This window comes from Narcine bancroftii, chromosome 5, assembly GCF_036971445.1.
Source record: "Narcine bancroftii isolate sNarBan1 chromosome 5, sNarBan1.hap1, whole genome shotgun sequence".
NCBI classification, from domain to species: Eukaryota; Metazoa; Chordata; class Chondrichthyes; order Torpediniformes; family Narcinidae; genus Narcine; species Narcine bancroftii.
Genome location: NC_091473.1, coordinates 192,505,647 through 192,527,569, shown reverse-complemented (window position 1 = coordinate 192,527,569; position 21,923 = coordinate 192,505,647). Strand labels below are relative to the sequence as shown.

Below are 21,923 nucleotides of genomic sequence, written 5' to 3'. Positions count from 1 at the left end.
TGTTTTAATCGTCCCTCATTGACTCGTTATGTGCACGGTTTCATAACTCCAAAGGAGATGGGCCAACGATGATTTTTGTCCCATTGCCCCATTGGCAAACCCGAGCTCCAGATCCCATCCTCCTGCGTGACCAGGAAGCCTTAAGCGCCCTTCTTGCCCTCCGCAACCTCTCCAGTCGTGATTCGGATAACTGGCTCTCACGAGCCGGTCTCCTGCAGCCTGGTCTGACTGAAACATGAAAGACCACAGATGCTGAGATTTTAGGAAAACACACACAGAAATGCTGGGGGTGGGAGCTCATTTGGTCTTGCCACGTAAAGGTACATTACCGACGTTTCGGGCCTAAGCCCTTCTTCAAGGTAGAAGCAAAAAATAGGAAGGTATTTGAATCCTTTGATCTCGTGTCACCAGCAGCCCGCAGCCTGTGTGCTTTCCCTGCCAACAGCTCGCCACCCCTGTGTACGTCCTTTAACCGCCGACCCCGTTGCTGGCCCGACACTGTGGTCACCGTCCTTTGGGTTGTCTCCCCTGCTTCTCGCCCCTGAAGTCTGCAACGCAACCCCAATCCTGCTGCCATCTGAGGCCCAAGTGGTCGCGGAATCTTAAAAACGAACGGCGTCGGCTCCGCGAACAGGCCGCTTAATACTGTTGGCAGTCGAACTGGATGCTAGGACCCTGCAGCTGTGCTGTGCCTCCGCTCCCTGCTCTCACCGGGTCCGCACCAGCAGAAATATCACCACTTCTCAGAATGGTCGTGGATGTAAACGAGGAAAACCAATCGGTAAAGATGCAGGAGGTGGAGCGGCAAATGTTTCAGCTTGAAACAGACTCAGGAGGTTCACGTTTATTAGTCTAATTACATGCCTGGAAAATGTTTACCTTTCCACATAATCACACCAGTTGGAGGTGGCCATTCCAAACTTACCAAAACGGAGGACAGTATCAGAAACTCTCTCGGGGTTGTGGAGGGCGGGGAGCGTTGTCACCTTTCCCCCTCACTGCGCGTGCGCGGGTGAAAAAGCATGGCCGTGCCTGCTGCATTTTAACAGGTGAGTGCCCTTCCTGCCCTTAATTGGGCCTCTATTTTGGGGGTGTAGGGCCTAGATGGAGGACAAATTAATGTCTGGCTCAAAGTGGCACCGGATGAAGGGTTCGAAAGCTCTGGTGCAGCAAGCAAATACCAAGACCTTAATCCATTTAAAGTCTGTGCACTAGTTGCAGTATCTTGATGGCTCCTTGCGCGTGATGGTGCCGGCTCATCCATTGACAGGTTGGTGATTGACAGCCGGCCAGGTGGAGCCAGCTTCCCAAGTGGTCCTCCTGCAGGTACAGAGGTTCCCACCGCAGTAGGCTGGTGGGCACGCAACCCAGTGCTGTGGATGTATCGCCGCAAAGGCCTAAAACCGGGCGTCTGGCCGCCCTCACCTTCCAATTGTTTGAATTCTCCGAAGCATCCCTCTACCATTTTAACTCCTCTTCGTTCTCTGTTCCACTGTGAACGCATCCGCGAGGCCTCAGTTTCCGTTTCTCCGCATCCAAACCGCCCCTTCGTCGTTTGGTTCTGAGTGCGGAATAGGATTTTGAAAAAGTTTTGTTGCCAATTTGTTGTGCATTCTTCTCTGCTTAAAAACTACCATCTCCCAAGGGTCACGTGCCTTGTCTATTCTATTCCTTATTCAAATCAAAATGGTTCCTCCCAGCCCCACTCCATAATGCTGGTTTGTGACGTCACGCGCCTGCGTCTTCTCACCGCTCTTCATGAGATGGTGGCCTGTGCGCACGCACTCGCCCCTGGAGCAGCCAGAGAAAGGTCGTCAAATGCACGACACCAGTTCCCTGCAGCCGCGCAGCCTGGAAACGCATGCGCAGAGACATGGGGTGGTCGGTAGCCACGCTGGGTATTGTAGTGAGTGGGGGGAGGCGGCGCGCATTGGGATGGTTCCGGCACGGGGCAGCATGGGATTCGTAGTTCGGGGTCCTCGAACCTGTGGCGAAGTGGCCCGGAGCGGCACCAGAGAGGAACGTCGGCGGGTCCTTGCAGCGGTGAGGATGGAGGCGGGTGGGCAGGGCGGTCTCTTCCGGGAACGGACAGAGTTTTCAACCGGGCTGTGCCCCCCCCATTCTTTCTAACGTTGGGGCCTCTCTGTGACAGCATGGAGGGGCTGAGTGGCCTCTTGTGGTGCGACCGGAGTGAACCAGCGGCCTCCTTATTCCCTTGTGATAGGATAGAGGGGCCGACCACCTCCTAATTCCCTTGTAATAGGAATGAGGTGCAAAACGACCTCCTTTGTGATAGGGTGGAGGTGCAGAACGACCTCGTCACTCCCTTGTGATAGGATGGATGGGGCAGAACGGCCTCCTCGTGATAGGGCAGAGGGGCAGAACGGCCTCCACTCCCACGTGATAGGACAGAGGGGGCAGAACGGCCTCCTCACTCCCTCGTGATAGGACAGAGGGGGCAGAATGGCCTCCTCACTCCCTTGTGATAGGACAGAGGGGGCAGAATGGCCCCATGTTGAGATTTTTTAAAAAATGGAACTGCTGGATTTTCTTAAAAAACATTAGGACTGATAAATCCCTAGGGCTGGACGAGATATACCCCAGGTTGCTATGCGAAGGAAGAGGTAACTGGGGCTCTGGTGACGATCTTAGCATCCTCCATGGCCACAAGGGAGATGCCAGAGGATCGAAGAATGGCAAATGTAGTCCCCCTTGGTTAAAAAAGGTAATGGGGGAGTCTTGGAGTTTATAGACCAGAGGATCTTCTATCAGTGGTGTGGATAGGATAGGATCAGTGAGCATTTGGAGAAGCACAGTCTACTCAAGGATAGTCAGCATGGCGTTGTGAAGGGAAGGTCGTGCCTCACGCGCCCTCTTGACTTTTTTGTTTTGAGGGGATGACAAAAGAAATTGATGAAGTCAGATGTGGTGCTTATGGATTCTAGTAAGAGATTTGACAAGGTCTCCCATGAGAGGCTATTTGAGAAAGTCATGAGACATAGGATCCATGGAACTTTGGCCACATGGGTTAAAAATCAGCTTGCATGTAGACAGCAGAGAGCACGTGGTTAATGGTGACGGTGCCTTTCCCCCTCCCAAATGAGGTATTGTTAACCCCTTCCTCCACGCTAGGGTGGCCAGATGTCTGGTTTTAGGCCGGACAGTCCGGCTTTTGAGTAATCTGTCCAGCATCACCTCGAGCCGGATGTTAATTTGTCCTATGATTGGGGGTGTAGGGGCAGAAAGGGGACACACTTAGCACATTAAATGCGGCGTTCCCAGGGAACGTAGGCCGTGCGCGCCCATGTGTCGTTTTGCTTTGCTGATGACCCCACGGTGGTTGGCAGAGTCACAGCCGTCAACGAGGAAGCATGGGGGGTGGGGGGAGGTAGATCAGCTGGTCGGGTGGTGTCACGACAACAGGAACCAAGAAAATGGTTGTGGACTTCAGGAGGAAGTCGGGGGAGATGCAACCCAGGCCTCGTCGAGGGCTCAGCAGTGGAGAGGGCCGAGAACTTCAAATTCCTGGGAGTCAACATCTTAGAGGATCTGTCCTGGGGCCTCCGTGTTGATGCGATCGACAGCGGCCATACTTTGTGAGGAGTTTGAGGAGGTTCGGGATGTCACTGAAGACTCTCAAAATCTACAGATGCTCTGTGAAGAGCATTCTAGCCGGTTGCATCACTGCCTGGTGCGGAGGCACCAACTCTCAGGACAAGAATAAACTCCAGAGGGTTGTTAACCTGGCCTCAGATATCACAGGCACCAGACCTCACTCCATCGCTCCATCGAGAACATCGACATGAGGATATCTAAAGAAAGCAGCCTCTATACTTAAAGACCCCGACGACCCAGGACATGCCCCCCCTTATTCTGCTACCATCAGGGAAAAGGTACAGGAGCCTGAAGACAAGCACGGGGACGGCTTGTTCCCCTCCGCCACCAGATTTCTGAATGATCATTGAACCACAGACACTGCCCAACTTTTCGTGCACTGTTATTTTTATAGTAATGTTGTAAGATGGTTATAATATGAACGTAAAACACCGAATGCTATGACTTGTCCATGACGATAAATTCTGATCTGATGCCGGTTGGCACATGTCCAGTGGATTGGAGAACTGGGGCTACAGGCGTCACTTCCGTCAGAGGGAGGGGCAAGTGACACTAGTGGCCCCTGTTCTCCAATCCACTGCGCACGCCCCAGGCAGGATCAGCAACTAGCGTGCAAGAAGAAACATGGCCACGCACGGCCTATAGTCCCCAGGACCCCACGTTTAACATGGTAAGTGTCCCATTTTTGCTCCCCCTCCACCGAGCGTGTTTTCGAACGTCAGATTGTGCTGTCACCTGTGGTTACCCTAATGCCCCCCCCCCCCAAACTAAGACTCGTTCTGACGCCGACCCTGGTGACTGGTGGAGTTCCACGGGGAACTATTCTGGGACACCCCCACCCCCTGCTCTGTGCAATTTTTATGAATGACCTGGGCGAAGATTGAGAGAGGTGGGCCAGTAACTTTGCTCATGATACAAAGGTTGGAGGAGTCGTGGATGGTGTTGAAGGGGGTCGTAGGCGAGGACGGGATACAGAGTTGGGCAGAAAAGTAGCAGACAGAGTTCAATCTGGATAAGTGTGGGGTGCTCCATTTTGGAAGGTCGTATTTGAAGGCAGAGACCACACTTGGAGCATTGTGTTCAGTTCTGGTCCCCTCATTACAGGAAGGATGTGGAAGCTATGGAGAGGGGGTAGAAGAGATTCACCAGGATGTTGCCTGGATTGGAAAATAAGTCTGATGAGGCAAGGTTAGCAGAGCTGGGACTTTTCTGTTTGGAGCGTAGAAGGATGAGAGGAGACTTACCAGAGGTCCACAGGATTCTGAGAGGCAGAGACAGGGTGGACGGCCAGCGCCTTTCTCCCAGGGCGGGAGTAGCAAACACCAGAGGACATTTGTAGAAGTGTAGGGGAGACGTCAGGGGTAAGTTTTTTTACACAGAGAGTTGTGGGGGCCTAGAATGCATTGCTGGGGTGGTGATGGAGGCTGGAACATTAGGGGCATTTAAGGGACTCATGGATGAAAGGAGGTAGGGAGGGGTTAGTTTTTATTTTTAGATACTGTATATCGGGGGGAGAGGTGGGGGGAAGGGATTGTGCTGTGTTATAATGTTCTATGTTCAAGCAACTTCACCACCACTACTACCTGAAGAATTTTCACGGAACTATACCTAATCTACCACGCTCTACATCGCCCCGTCACTGACCGTGCTCTGGTTCAGCCCTTCACTTGGGCCTGAGTTAAATGCCTTCACCTTTCCCTCTTAAATTTTGAGATGCAGGCCCGTCCAGCCCACGCCGCCCGATTTTGGCAAATTAACCCGCGAGCCTCACTCGTCTTGGAGGAAGCCGGATCACCCAGGCGATCGCTGGGTGGATGCATAAACTCCCCGACGGACAGCGGTGGATTCGAACCTGGGTTGCTGGCGTTGCGCTGACTGCTACCCCGTGACCGAGATCCAGTTGCCATTTTTGATTCGCCAAAATTCCTTTGTTTGATCAAAAGAAAAGCCATGGAGCAAATCAGCCCTCACCTGCATCTTCCATTTCCCGCTCATCTGACCCCCCCTCCCCAAGACGTAACAAAAATAGGGTTCCCCTTATCCTCACCCATCACCCGCCTCCACCTCCAGCATGTCCTCTTCCGGAATTTTCAGCGTTTAAAACAGCAGCCCGCTACCGGACGCATCCCTCCTCTCTGCCTTCTGCAGTGGGCAGCAGAGTTAGCGCAACGCTGTTGCGGCACCAGCGATTGGGGCCACATCCCACTCTGACTATGCCCACCCTGTGTCTGCGTGGGGTTTCCTCCCACGGTGCAACAACATTTGGGGGGGGGGGTGGGGGGTTGTAAGTCAACCAGGTATAAGTGGGCAGCATGTGGGCCGGAAGGCCTTTTACTGTGCTACATGCCTAAACTTTTTAAAAATTGAAAATTTGAATGTTTCCACCTCCTTCCCTTCTCCTCCCCGTTCCACCTTTTGTAGGGATCGCTCCCTCCATTACACCCTTGTCCCTCCCCACTAATCGTCCTGTTGAGATGCAAACCTTGTGGAAGGAGGCCCACGGGCCTTGAGCAGAGCCCAGGGTGGGGGTTTTGGATGATTTAGATGGATATATAGATTTTATATATCCTCCTTTGGACTCACGTGCCAACCATTTCAGTTCCCTTGCTGATGTGTCTGACAATGGCCTCATGTACTATCCCACACAAGCCCCTTTGGGCTCTCTCCAAGCAGATAACATGATCATCGGCTTCTCTGGTTTCTCAGAATCAGGATTTACTGTCATGAAATTCGGTGTTTTGCAGCAGTATCTTAGTGCAAACATTCAGATTAGAACCATCTTACACATTACTGTAAAAAAAAATTTTAAATAGTAGTGCACGAAAAGCCAGGCATTGATTATTCAGGAATCTGATGGTGGAGGGGAAGAAGCTGTCCTTGTGCTCGTTTGAAGGCTCCTGTACCTTTTCCTCCGATGGTAGCAGAGTGAAGAGGGCATGGCCTGGGTGGTGGGGGTCCTTGAGGATAAGAGTCACTGCCTCACGTTGATGCCCTCGATGGAGTGAAGTCTGGTGCCCGTGACATGACAGTGATGTCTGGAGTTTATTCTTGTCCTGAGAGTTGGCGTCTCCGTACCAGGCAGTGATGCAACCGGCCAGGGTCCACCTGCAGAAGTTATTATGAGAGCCTCCGGTGACCTACCGAATCTCTTCGAACACCTCACAAAGTGCGGCCTTTGGCCGGCCTTCTTCGTGATTGCATCGACGTAGAGGCCCTGGGACAAATCCTCGGAGATGCGATCACCCAGGAATTTGAAGGTCTTGACCCTCTCCGCTGCTTAACCCTCGAGGAGGACAGGGCCATGCTTCCCCCTGAAGTCCACAACCACCTTCTTGGGTTTTTGCTGACGTTGAGTGCCAGGGCCGCAGTGCTTATTTCTTTAGGTGCTGGAGCTCACCGGCGATGAGGAGGGGCCTGGAGCAGCCCCCTACCCCCACCCCATGAGGTGCCGGAGGTGAACTCCGGCAGCGCCAGACCCCTGTCGAGCGCAAGTATGTCGCCATTACACCACTCGACGAGCTGATCGATCTCCCTCCTCTACACTTCCCCATTGCCGTTTGTGATTCTGCTGACAACTGTGGTTTCATCGGCCAACGTAGATGGTGTTAGAATTATGCCTGGCCCAGCAGTTGTGGGTGGATAACGAGTAGAGCAGTGGGCTAAGCACGTATCCTTGGAGGGGGGGGAGGGGTGCCTGTGTTGACGATCAGTGAGGAGGAGACGTTGTTTCCAATTCGCACTGACTGGGGTCTTCCGATGAGGAAAGGGTCATGCTCCCTGTTCCTCCTCCCTCCCCTTTGTCTCCTTTCCTCTAGAGCTCTCCACCCTGCTCAGAGGCATCTCCCCTTCTCTCTGTTGGCTGCTGTGCCCTGCCTCCCTTACCCACCTGCCTCACCCCGCCCCATCTTGTTTGGACGCCTGACGACATTTTGTCCACTCCTTGACGAAGCCTGAACTATTGGTTCTGTATATTTATCTTTGCAATATAAAGTGACCGGCTGAACTTACCCAGCGTTGTGTCTGCAGACATTTGAGGGTTTTTCCTTCCTCTTGTGGACGCTGCCATGATACCTCCTTGGCTCCTCCGGCACATCTGTGCTTTTACTAGATGCATGGAGGGGAACGGGAAATGGGCCAAATGTGGGCAAATGATGTAGGCAACTTGGCTAGGCTAAGCGGGATGGGCCGAAGGTCCTGTAAAATTTTTTCCTATCGAGTGAGAAAATGAACAAAGAAGAGTTATTCTTTTGTTCTCTTAGAGGGGCCGGACTAGAGTCATGATGACTCATGGCAGGCAACACTTGATATTAATGCATGGTAAGAAAAGCACCCCTGACCTTGAAACCATAGAACATGACCACACAGAAAAACAGGCCCTTCTATTATTCTGCTGAGTCCCACTGACCTGCACCCAGCCCAATGTCCTCCATACCCTTCCCATCCACGCAGCTGTCCAAATTCTTCAATGTTAAAAATTGAGGCCTCAGCTGGCAGCTCGTTCCACACCCCACCACCGCTCTTTGTAGCTGCTTTCAGGTGGAATAAGCGGCTTGTGTGAAGACATTTCCCCCTCTTTAACTCATGTCCCTCAGTTTGTATCTCCCCTACCTTCAGTGGAAGAAGCCGACCTCTGTCTAGCCCTCTTATCGTTCCGCGATCAAATTTCCCCTCATTCTTCTCTGCTCCAGGGAATAAAGTCCTAACCTGTTTAACCTTGCAACTCCCTATTTGTAAATAACAAAACTTTGCACACACAGGCCATTTTATATACCGCTGATCACGATGGGTGTGCGTCTTTACAAGGCTCTTTAAATGCCTTGAAGCTCCCAATGTCCTATAAACATAGGCCCCAGTGAATCTAACACAAACATGAGTCGCGGTTCCAGTGGGCTCCCACTGCTCTGACCGAACTGGACAAGGATGATCTCCGCCGTTGCTTTCTGGCCTGAGCCATGGCTGATGTACGCCTTCCCCCTTTGCAGGCATGCGTCTAATGGCCCTGTTGGCCGCTGCGGTCAAAGTGCCGGTGGGCTACCGGTACGGCACCAATCGCCCCTGGACGGTGGCGGCCCAGAAGATGAACCCGCCGGGCAGGCGGCGCAGGAAGGTGTTCGTGGAGCCCATCCTGGAGTGGAACGTGTTCCGGGGAGACACAGTGAGTTGAGATGGCGTGAAGGGGAGGGAGGGTCTTCCTGGGATCGGAACTGGGCAGTTTGAACCTTCACGTTTGGAGAGGCGACCTGGGAGGTGGTGGGTGTGTTACAGATTAACAGTTAAATTACGGAATCAATGAGGACCCCTTCCATCCCCCGCACACAGCATCTTCCGGCTGCTCCCATCGGGGAAAGAGATCCAGGAGGATCAGAGCCAGCACCACCAGGCTGAGGGACAGCTTCTTCCCATGGGCAGCGAGAACACTGAACGACCAAAGGAACTGTTCACACTCATCCTCTGCAACTCTCATAGCTATTTATATATGCGTATGTATCATTTGTCAGTGTCTTGAGTCAAATTTATTGTCATTGGATTACTCAAGTAAAACCTGACAAAACTGTATTCTCCGGTCCTCAGTGCAAAACTTGCAGATACGCAACCAGACATAACACACATACAGACACACAACACATACGCAGGTCAGATATTTAATCTATACAAATAGATATTGTTTCAGGAACATGAGGGTCTCTGAGGGTCACTGTGAGCAGTTCCTTTGGTCATTTCGTGTTCTCACTGCCCGTGGGAAGAAGCTGCTCCTCAGCCTGGTGGCGCTGGCTCTGATCCTCCTGGATCACCCCCCGATGGGAGCAGCTGAAAGACGCTGTGCACGGGGTGGAAGGGGTCCTTGACGATTTTGTGCCCCCTCTTCAGACGACGATCCCAGTCGATCACGTTGATGGGCGGTGGGGGGGGGGGTGCAGAGGGAGACTCCGTTGATCCTCCCAGCCAGTGTTGTGGACCTCCGATCCGTGTTTGTATCTGCGTGTTTTGCACTAAGGACCGGAGATCGTCATTTCAATTGCTTGTGCAATTGGATGACAATAAACTTGAGCATGAGACACCCCATGATGTATTGGATCAAAGGTGAGGCAGAGAGGTTCAGAGATATACTTTTTTTAACATTTTTTTTATTTTTCACACTATGAACCATACTGACCAAAATACACACAAACATTTCCCTCTTGAATATACACAGTGTCATCTTCTCCCCTTTTCCCCCTCCCTTCCCTCCCTCCTTCACCCCCCTCCCCACCCACTTAACGTTCAACATATATGATACACTAAACTCATGAAACAATGTCATCACACAATGAAAATAAACAAGAAAATTATGTCATCTACTTTTACATACTGGGTCAGTTCATTTCGTCTTCTTCTCCTTCTGTCATTTTAGGGGGTGGAGGTCCGCAGTAGGACTTCTCTGTTGTGTTCCATGTACGGTTCCCATATTTGTTCGAATACTGTGATGTTATTTCTTAAATTATATGTTATTTTTTCCAATGGAATACATTTATTCATTTCTATGTACCATTGCTGTACTCTCAGGCTCTCTTCTAATTTCCAGGTTGACATAATATATTTTTTTGCTACAGCTAGGGCTATCATAATAAATCTTTTTTGTGTTCCATCCAAATCGAGGCCTAGTTCTTTACTTATATTATTTAGAAGGAAGATCTTGGTATGTTGCTTTTTGTGATTTTATTTAATACCTGGTATAGATCTTCCCAAAACTTTTCCACTTTCTCACATGCCCAAATTACATGTACTGTTGTTCCCGTTTCCTTCTTACAGCGAAAACATCTGTCTGATACCGTTGGGTCCCATTTATTTAACTTTTGGGGCATGGTATATAGCCTGTGTAACCAATTATATTGTATCATGCGTAACCTCGTGTTTATTGTATTTCTCATAGTTCCGGAGCATAGCTTTTCCCATGTTTCATTCTTTATCTCTATGTTTAGATCTTGTTCCCATTTTTGTATGGGTTTACAGCTTGTTTCCTCGTTCTCTTTCTCTTGCAGCTTGATGTACATGTTTGTTATAAATCTTTTAATTATCATTTTGTCTGTAATCACATATTCAAAATTGCTTCCTTCTGGTAACCTCAGCCTGCTTCCCAATTTGTCCTTCAAGTAGGTTTTCAGTTGGTGGTATGCAAACATTGTACCGTGAGTTATTCCATATTTGTCGTTCATTTGTTCAAAAGATAATAATTTATTTCCCGAAAAACAATTTTCTATTCTTTTGATCCCTTTTCTCTCCCATTCTCTGAAGGAAAGGTTATCTATTGTGAAAGGGATTAGTTGATTTTGCGTCAATTTTAATTTTGGTAGTTGATAATTTGTTTTATTCCTTTCTACATGAATCTTCTTCCAAATGTTGAGCAGATGTTGCAGTACTGGTGAATTCCTATGTTGTATCAGCTTTTCATCCCACTTATATAGTATATGTTCAGGTACTTCTCCTGTATTTTTTCTAGCTCTAATCTGGTCCAATCTGGTTTTTCCCTTGTTTGATAAAAATCTGATAGGTATCTTAATTGTGCTGCTCTATAAGAATTCTTAAAGTTTGGTAGCTGTAAGCCCCCTTGTTTGTACCATTCTGTTAATTTATCTAGCACTATCCTCGGTTTCCCCCCTTTCCATAAGAATTTCCTTATTATTTTCTTTAGCTCCTTGAAGAATTTCTCTGTTAGGTGAATTGGTAATGATTGAAATAGGTATTGTATCCTTGGGAAGATATTCATTTTAATACAATTTACCCTTCCTATCAGTGGTAGTGGTAAGTCTTTCCAATGCTCTAAGTCATCTTGTAATTTCTTCATTAATGGCTGATAATTTAGTTTGTATAGATGGCTTAGATTATTATCTAGTTGTATTCCTAGGTATCGAATTGCTTGTGTTTGCCATCTAAATGGTGATTCTTTCTTAAACTTTGTGAAATCCGCATTATTCATTGGAATTGTTTCACTTTTATTTGCGTTGATCTTGTACCCTGATACTTCTCCATATTCCTTCAATTTCTTATGTCATTCTTTTATTGATATTTCTGGTTCTGTTAAGTATACTATGGCGTCATCTGCAAATAGACTGATTTTATATTCCTTCTCTTTTATTTTTATCCCTCTTATTTTATTTTCTGTTCTTATCAGTTCTGCCAGTGGTTCTATAGCTAACGCGAACAGTGAGGGAGATAGTGGACATCCCTGCCTAGTTGATCTGCTTAATTTAAATTGGTTTGATATATATCCATTTACTGTCACCTTCGCCAATGGTCCCTTATATAATGCTTTAATCCAATTAATATATTTCTCTGGTAGGTTGAACTTCTGTAGTACTTTGAATAAATAATTCCATTTTACTCTGTCAAAGGCTTTCTCTGCATCTAAGGCAACCGCCACTGTTGGCGTCTTGTTTCCTTGTACTGCATGGATTACGTTAATGAACTTACAGATATTGTCCGTTGTTTGTCTTTTCTTAATAAATCCAGTTTGATCTAGTTTTAATATTTTTGGTACACAGTTGGCCAATCTGATTGCTAATAGTTTAGCTATTATCTTATAATCTGTGTTAAGTAAAGATATTGGTCTATATGACGCTGGTGCAAGTGGATCTTTCCCTGTCTTTGGTATTACTGTAATTATTGCTGTTTTGCTTGAATCTGGTATGCTTTGTGTTTTATCAATCTGGTTGATTACTTCCAGAAGGGGAGGAATTAATAAGTCTTTAAATGTTTTATAGAATTCTATTGGGAATCCATCCTCTCCTGGTGTTTTATTGTTCGATGTTCGGTAGTGTTTTTAATATCTCCTGTAATTCTTCTATTTCAAATGGTTTTATTAATTTATTTTACTCCTCTGTTTGTAATTTAGGTAGTTCAATTTTAGCTAGAAATTCATCTATTTTGTCTTCTTTCCCTTCGTTTTCAGTTTGATATAATTGCTCGTAGAATTCCCTGAAGTTTTCATTGATCTCCGTTGGATTATATGTAATTTGTTTGTCCTTTTTCCTTAATGCCAATACCATTCTTTTGGTTTGTTCTGTCTTAAGCTGCCACGCTAGAATTTTGTGCGTTTTTTCTCCTAGCTCATAATATTTCTGTTTTGTCTTCATTATGTTCTTCTCCACCTTATATGTTTGTAGTGTTTCATATTTTATTTTTTTATCTGCCAATTCTCTTCTTTTATTTGCATCTTCCTTTATTGCTAATTCTTTTTCTATATTTCCAACTGTTCTGTTTCCCGATTGTAGTCCTTCTTCATCTTAGTTACATAACTTATTATCTGCCCTCTGATGAACGCTTTCATTGCATCCCATAGTATAAACTTATCTTTCACTGATTCCATATTTATTTCAAAGTACATTTTAATTCATCGCTCAATGAATTCTCTAAAATCCTGTCTTTTAAGTGGCATGGAGTTTAATCTCCATTTATACGTTCTCGGTGGGATGTCCTCCAGCTCTATTGCCAATAACAAGGGTGAGTGATCTGATAACAATCTAGCTTTATATTTCGTTTTCCTAACTCTCCCTTGGATGTGGGCTGACAACAGGAACAGTTCTATCCTTGAGTATGTTTTATGTCTACCCGAATAATATGAGTATTCCTTCTCCTTTGGGTGTTGTCTCCAACATATATCCAAAAGTTGCATTTCCTGCATCGATTTAACCATAAATTTGGTTACTTTGTTCTTTCTGCTAGTCTTTTGTCCAGTTTTATCCATCTTTGAGTCCAAATTAAAGTTAAAATCCCCTCCTATCAGTATATTCCCCTGTGTATCTGCAATCTTCAAAAAGATATCTTGCATAAATTTTTGATCTTCTTCATTAGGTGAATATACATTGAGTAAATTCCAAAATTCTGAATATATTTGACATTTTATCATTACATATCTCCCTGCTGGATCTATTATTTCCTACTCTATTTTGATTGGTACATTTTTATTGATTAATATAGCTACTCATCTGGCTTTTGAATTATATGATGCTGCTGTTACATGTCCTATCCAGTCTCTCCTTAATTTATTATGTTCCACTTCAGTTAGATGTGTTTCTTGCATGAATGTTATATCAATTTTTTCTTTTTTCAGTAAATTTAACAGCCTCTTCCTTTTGATTTGGTTATGTATTCCATTAATATTTAAAGTCATATAGTTCAACATAGTCATTTCATACTTTGTTTATCTTTCCTTTCCGTTTCCTCATCACCACCTTCCCTTCTTATCCATTTCTGTTTTCTTTTTTTGAACCCACTGTAAGACAACACTTCTAAAACATAAAAATTTCCACTATTCCCACATCTAAAATTCCCTTAACCCCAAATGTCCCCCCCCCCTCTCTGAGTTTCCCCTTGTCCCTTGTCGGGCAACCACATCTCCCCTCTCCATTTGGATTACGAACGCACTCGCAAGCGTCAACTGATTTTGCAGTGACTGTTATTCTCTCCCACCCAGACCCCTTCAGAAAAGACTTTTATCTTCACATATAACAAAGCTCACTCTCTTAATTCCCCCCTTACTTCCTTTCTTCCCTTTCTTCCCCTTCTTAGTTCTTACTTATACTTTATTCTTCTTCTTTATATAAAGTTTGTCATCATTCTTGTTCTTGTTACATCTCTTCATCTCTCTGTCTGTTTTGCAGGCGTTCTGCAAATTCTCGTGCTTTCTCCGGAACCGAGAACAGTCTGCTTTGCTGCCCCTGGATAACTATTTTAAGCACTGCTGGATATCTTAACATAAATTTATAGCCTTTCGATTTTGCTGCGTTAAACTCCTTCCTCTTCTTCAGGAGCTCAAAACTTATGTCTGGGTAAAAAAAAATTTTTTGACCTTTGTATTCCAGTGGTTTTTTGTCTTCTTATTTTTCTCATTGCCTTCTCCAGTATATTTTCTCTTGTCGTGTATCTCAGGAATTTTAATAAAATGGATCTTGGTTTTTGTTTGGCTGAGGTTTAGGGGCTAATGTTCTGTGTGCCCTTTCTATTTCCATTCCTTCCTGTAATTCTGGCATTGCTAGGACCCTGGGGATCCATTCTTTTATAAATTCTTTCATATTTTTGCCTTCTTCATCTTCCTTAAGGCCCACTATCTTTATATTGTTTCTCCCATTATAGTTTTCCATTATATCCATCTTCTGAGCTAACAACTCCTGTGTTTAACTTTTTTTATCAGATTCTTCCAATTTCCTTTTTAAGTCGTCCACTTCCATTTCTATGGCTGTTTCTCGTTCTTCCACCTTTTCTACTCTTTTCCCTATTTCTGTCATTACCATCTCTAATCTACTCACTTTTTCTTCTGAATCTTTTTATTTCATTAAATTCTCATGTCTGCCATTCTTTTATTGCTTCCATATATCTTGATGTTGATCCTCTTCTTCTGGGCTGGTTATCTGTTGAGTCTCTGATTTCCTTTTTTCATTCTCCTCCCTCCCATTCCCGTTATTTTCTGTATCTTCCAGCTGGGAGCCCTGCTGTCGGGTCTTTCTCAGCTGTTCAAGCTGTGGAGTTCCGCTCCACAGCTGGTCCCCCCTCCCGTCGTGTTGTCTATGTCATGCGCATTGCGCACCTCTGTTTGGCTCCTTGAGCCATCTTTGTAGTCCTGCGTTCAGTGGGCCGCGACCCTGTGGGGTTTCCACTGACCTCAGGGAGTGGGCTCCTCTTTCCACGGCGGGTCCCTACTTCTTCGTACAGGTAAGGCCTACACCTTTCTCTTCCGGCGTCTTTCCTTCTTCTTTTCTTCCCGTTGTTTTTGACTTTTCTTTCTTTGGTGCCATTTCCTCCACACCTTTATTTTTTATTTGTTGTGGTTTGTGTGTCTGGTGCTTTGCTTCTCTTTACCTTTTTCCTTCTTTTCTGGAGAGGGTTGGTATTCTCCTACTGGCCACTACTCCATCACGTGACTCCTCTCAGGGATATACTTGATGGGTTAGTTATATGAAGTTTGAAGATGGTAAGTCTTAAAAGAAATATCGCATATACATGTGTAAAAGTTAGATTTTCAAGGCCATTTTTTAATGTTAAATTACATTACATGGATACTAGTTTGAGGGGCTGAAATTCACTCTAGAATCCAAAATACCATATCAATGATCTCTAAATTAATAAAAAACAAAGAAACAATGAATTAAAGTATAAATACAGATTCTGTGCATCAAAACACACCATGGGGTAGGTCAGAACCATGGTATAAGTCTCTGTGTCGTTTGAGGTGTTGGGAGCTCACGTGGGTGGGCGGACGAGACCGAGGTGAGAGTCCAAGTCCAAAGTGTCGGGAGATGGTGTGGGCGGGCGACCGAGGAGTGAGCTTGCGGCAGAAGTGTTGGGTGCTCTGGCCTGTGATTGGCTGAGGCGAGCGTCCACGCTCCAGGCGCCGGGAGCTCCGGGCTGCCAGAAGCCGGGGCCTGAGGTGAGAGGCGAGGGTCGACTTTTACAGGAGGCGCATGTAAGGTTCCAAATTATTTTGGCCAAAAGTAGAGGATCAACTTTTACACAAGATTGACGTTTATGCTAGTATGTACGGTAATGCAGGCTTCGCGCACACACACAAAAAGAATTTCCTGTGGTTCAAAGCGTACCTTCCGAGGGTGAAATTCATTTCAACATCAAAGGGGTTCTAAAATAACAGGCCTTAGCAGAGGCTTAGGCCACAGCTGTAGTCACAGAGGAGAGGAAGTATGGGAATTTCCTGGAGAGGATAGGGCCAGGAGTGTTTCAGTGATAAGGAGACACTGGGTGATGTTGGTGGGAGGAGGAGAGGGGAAATGAAATTGAGAGCAAGGCTCCTTTCCCCACAATAGAAGCACAAAAAGCAGGAGCAGGCCATCTGCTGTTCAATAAGATCGTGGCTGATCTGGCCGTGGCTCCACCATTACACAATCCACTGTTTTTCAGAAACCTGCAATGCATTTAGAATATTACACCCCAGTACAGGCCTTGCAGCCAATGCTGTTGTGCCGACATATATACAGCAACTTAAAAACAACTAAACCCTCCCTACCTCATAACCCTCATCTACAGGCCTGTCTAAGAGACTCTTAAAAGCCCCTGTTATTCCAGCCTCCCACCATAACCCCAAACACCCACCACCCCAGACACCCACACTCTCTGTGTAAAAAAAAAACACACACCCCTGATGTCTCTCCTAAACTTTCCTCTCTTCACTTTGTACAGATGTTCCCTGGCATTTGCTACTCCTGCCCTGGGGATAAAGACGCTGGCCGTCCACCTTATCTATGCTTCTCAAAATCTTGTAGACCTCCATCAGGTCACCTCTCATCCTTCTATGCTCCAAAAAGAAGGATCTCTGTTAACCATGCCTCACAAGACTTATTTTCCAATCCAGACAACTGCCTGGTGAATCTCCTCTGCCCCCTCTCCATAATTGGCACATCCTTCCTATAATGAGGTGACCAGAACTAAACACAGGGGTTACACATGGTCTCACCAGAGCTTTATAGCCTTTATTACCTCACAACTCCTGCATTCAATCCCCTGACTAACTGTCCTATCAACCTGCGCGATGACCTTGAGAGACGTGTGGACTTGGACCCCAAGATCCCTCTGTGCCTCCACACTGTTAAGTAACTACCATAAAGCATGTACTCTGCCTTTAAGTTTGACCTTCCGAAGTGCATCACCTCACACTAATCCGGATTGAACTCCATCTGCCACTTTTCTGCCCAACACTGCATCCTGTTTAACCAACGACAGCCTCACACTAATCTGGATTGAACTCCATCTGCCACTTTTCTGCCCAACTCTGCGTCCTGTCTAACCAACGACAGCCTCACACTAATCTGGATTGAACTTCATCTGCCACTTTTCTGTCCAACTCTGCATCCTGTCTAACCAACGACAGCCTTCAGCACCATCGACAATCCCTCCAACCCCTCAATTTAATGAGGCAACCTCTGTTCCTTGGGCAGAGATATGTCCAGATTCAGCCCCTCTGGGAGAAGCAGTTCACGTTAAGTTCATTGTCATCCGATCGCACAAGAATAACCCGACGAAAACACGTTCTCCGGTTTTCGGAGAAACATGCAGATGCACACCCAGACATACACACACATGCAGGGAAGCAATACATATGAAGGACAAGAATTTCACCTGTACAAACAAATAAATGTTGTTCTGTGTATATGAGAGTCTTGGGTGGTCAGTGCGAGCAGTTCCTTTGGTCGTTCAGCATTCTCACTGCCCGTGGGAAGAAGCTGTTCCTCAGCCTGGTGGTGCTGGCTCTGATCCTCCTGCATCTCTTCCCCAGCAGGAACAGCTGAAAAATGCTGTGTGCGGGGTGAAAGGCCCGCACTGATTTTGCGCCCCTTCTTCAGACGATGATTCTGGTAGATCACGTCAATGGGGGAGAGGGAGGAAAACTCCAGTGATCCTCTCTGCTGCTCTTATGGTCCTGTGGATTGACCTCCAATCCATATCTCTGCAGTTGGCCGGGTTGCTCTGGATAGAGCTCCTGCTGAAGGTTGACATGACGCCGGGCGGTTTCCTTGCCCACTTCAGTCTTCTCAGGAAGTGCAGTTGCTGTTGTGCCTTCCTCACCAGTGAGGAGATGTTGAGTGTCCACAATAGGTCACTTAGTGAACTCCAAGGAACTTGGTTCTCTCCACTACAGAGGTGTTGATGTGTAGTGGAGGGTGGCCGCTCCTGGTCCTCCTGAAGCCCACAATCATCTCCTTCGCCTTGTCCACGCTTGAGATTCAGCTTGTAACTCTCGCACCACACCACCTCCTCTCTGCAGTGCGACTCATCGTCGATGGTGATGGAGACCGACGTACGTCATGTCGTCTGCAAACTGGGTGCCACAGTTGGAGCTGGTTCTGGAGTTGCAGTCGCGTGCCAGTAGCGTGACCCACTCTCCTCGTCTCTCCCTGGACTTAGAGACTACGCCCCCTGGTTGTAAAACCAGAAGGCCTAGGTGCGGGAAGGATCTGAAGGAGAACATTTTCACCCTAGGATGGGGGGAGTGTGGGCTCTGGCAGGGGAGACTGTCACAACATTGAAGTGTTATCTGCACCACTGCCTGAATCTTCAATACTATGGACAAAGTTATTTAAATGTAGACATACACCCGGGTTACAGGCTCTTCTGGCCCATGAGACCGTGACACCCAAATAGAATCAGAATATATTATCATGAAATTCGATGTTTTTCCACAGAGGCAAAAACTGCTTTAAAAAAAAAATCATTGGTGCAAGAAAGAAAGTGCTTGTTTGAATGTTGAAAGGCGTGGACAGAGCAGACATAGAAAGGTTGTTTCCCACAGTGGGAGAGTCTAGGACAAGAGGGCACAACTTCAGGATTGAAGGGGATCTGCTTAGGAGGGAGGTGCGGAGAAATTTCTTTACCCAGATGTTGAGGCTTTATAAGGCACCAGAGAGACCTCACTGGAGTATTGTGGGCAGTTTTGGGCTCCTCATTTCAGAAAGAATGGGCTGACGATGGAGAGGGTTCAGAGGAGGTTCACAAGGGTGATTCGGGGATGAAAGGGTTACCAATTCGAGGAGCGTTTCACAGTTCCTGGCCTGCACTCGTTAGAATTTAGGAGAATGAGGGGTGTGGGGGATTCTCATTGAAACATTTTGAATATTGAAAGGCGTGGACGGAGTCGATGCAGAAAAAATGTCTCGGACAAGAGGCCACAACTTCAGGACTGAGGGGCGTCCGCTTGGAACGGAGGGACTTCTTCAGGCAGAGGATGGTGAATCTGTGGAATTTTTTTGCCACGGCCGGTTGTGGAGGCTGGGTCAGTGGCAGAGATTGATAGGTTCTTGATGAGCCAGGGCATCAGAAGTTATGGTGAGAGGGCCGGGGCAGTGGGGCTGAGTGGAAAATGGATCAGCTCGTGATTAAATGGCAGGGCAGACTTTTTTTTTAAATTTTTTATTTTTCACACTATAAACCATATTGACCAAGATACATACAGACATTTTTCTTCTTAAATATATACAGTGTCGTTTTCTCCCCCTTTTCCCCCCTCCCTTCCCTCCCTCCCTCCCTCCCCCATTTATTTGAAGTTCAATCTATAAGATACATTAAACCCGTTAAACAATGTTGTCACTCAATAAAAATAAACAAGAAATTCCACTGAGTCAATTCTTTTCATTCTCTTCTCCTTCTGTCATTTTAGGTGGTAGATGTCCCCGGTAGGTTTTCTCTATTGTGTTTCATGTATGGCTCCCATATTTGTTCAAATATTGTAATATTATTTTTTAAACTATATGTTATTTTTTCTAATGGAATACATTTATTCATTTCTATATACCATTGTTGTATTCTCAAATTATCTTCTAATTTGCAGGCTGACATATTACATTTTTTTGCTACAGCTTGGGCTATCCTAACAAATCTTTTTTGTGCACCATCCAAATCAAGTCCAAATTCTTTGTTTTTTATGTTACTTAGGAGGAAGATCTCTGGGTTTTTTGGTATATTCCTTTTTGTGATTTTATTTAATATCTGGTTTAGATCTTCCCAAAATGTTTCCACTTTCTCACATGTCCAGGTTGCATGAATTGTTGTTCCCATTTCCTTTTTACAGCAAAAACATCTGTCAGATACTGTTGGGTCCCATTTATTTAACTTTTGAGGTGTAATGTATAGCCTGTGTATCCAGTTATATTGTATCATATGTAACCTCGTATTTATTGTATTTCTCATCGTTCCAGAACATAACTTCTCTCATGTTTCCTTTTTTATCTTTATATTTAAATCTTGTTCCCATTTTTGTTTAGTTTTACCATTTGTTTCCTCATTCTCCTTTTCTTGCAGTTTGATGTACATGTTTGTTACAAACTTTTTAATTATCATTGAATATCACATATTCAAAATTGCTTCCTTCTGGTAACCTCAGACTGTTTCCCAATTTGTCCTTCAAGTAGGTTTTCAGTTGGTAGTATGCAAACATTGTATCGTGAGTTATATTATATTTATCCTTCATTTGTTCAAAGGATAATAATTTATTTCCTGAAAAACAATTTTCTATTCTTTTGATCCCTTTTCTCTCCCATTCTCTAAAGGAAAGGTTATCTATTGTGAAAGGGATTAGCTGATTTTGTGTCAATATTAGTTTTGGTAGCTAGGAGTCACGTGATGGAGTAGTGGCCGGTCGGGGAACTCCAGCCCTCTCCGGAAAAGTTTAAAAAAAATACACAAAACACAAAGGCACAAACATAAAAATTAAAATAAAGTGAAAGTAAAGGTGGGAAGAAAATGGCAGCGAAAAAAGAAAAGTCGAAAGCAACGAGAAGAAGAAAGGACGTCTGAAGAAGAAGGTGAAGGCCTTACCTGTCCGAGGAGGCCCGCCGCGGAGAGAGAAGCCCGCCCCCTAAGGTCAGTTGAAGTCCCGAGCTCAGGACTGCAAAAATGGCTCGCAGAGCCAAGCAAAAGTGCGCAACCGCGCATGCCAAAAAAAACACTGACGGGAGGGGGGACCAGCTGAGGAGTCGATCTCCACAGCTGAGAATGACAGCTACAACACAACAACAAGAAGAGAACATAGAAAATAATGAGAACAAGAAAGAAGAGAATAAAAAGAAAACAAGGAAACAACAGATGACCAACCCAGAGGAAGAAGAAGAAGAACATAGAGAAATGGAAGAAGAAGGGAAAGGCAAGACAATGGATATATATTTTTTTAAAGAATATATGGAATCAGTAAAAGAATGGCAATCACAAGAATTTAGTGAAATAAAAAGAAGAATTAAAAGTACAGAAGAAAAAATGAATAGATTAGAGATGGTCATGTCAGATATAGGAAAAAGTGTGGACAAGGTGGAAGAACGAGAAACATCCGTAGAAATGGAAGTAGAGGACTTAAAGAAATTAGAAGAATCTAATAAAAAAGTTAAAGAGACACAAGAGCTGTTAGATCAGAAGATAGATATAATGGAAAATTATAATAGAAGAAATAATATAAAGATAGTGGGCCTTAAGGAAGATGAAGAAGGCAAGAATATGAGAGAATTTATAAAAGATTGGATCCCCAGGGTCCTAGGAAGACCAGAATTACAGCAAGAAATGGAAATAGAAAGGGCACATAGAACATTAGCCCTAAACCACAGCCACAACAAAAACCAAGATCCATTTTAGTAAAATTCCTAAGATATACAACAAGAGAAAATATATTGGTGAAAGCAATGAAGAAAATAAGAGAAGACAAAAAGCCATTGGAATACAAAGGTCAAAAAATTTTTTTCTATCCAGATATAAGTTTTGAACTCCTGAAGAAGAGAAAGGAGTTTAATACAGCAAAAGCGATCCTATGGAAAAAAGGATATAAATTTATGCTAAAGTACCTAGCA

General features: G+C 45.5%; 1 protein-coding gene across 2 annotated transcripts in view; it reads left to right on the top strand.

Moving 5' to 3' along the window:
* The first annotated feature begins 1,790 nt into the window (after positions 1-1,790).
* mrpl24 (mitochondrial ribosomal protein L24) overlaps positions 1,791-21,923 on the top strand; it is a 32,607-nt gene continuing 12,474 nt past the window's right edge. The window contains exons 1-2 of one of the 2 annotated variants that reach the window (XM_069940447.1): positions 1,791-1,810; positions 8,598-8,770. In XM_069940447.1, coding sequence (XP_069796548.1) covers positions 8,600-8,770 — 171 coding nt within the window. In that variant the 5' untranslated portion in view covers positions 1,791-1,810; positions 8,598-8,599. Of the gene's footprint in view, positions 1,811-1,899; positions 2,044-8,597; positions 8,771-21,923 lie in introns of those variants that run through there. The other variant, XM_069940448.1, reaches the window with a different exon arrangement.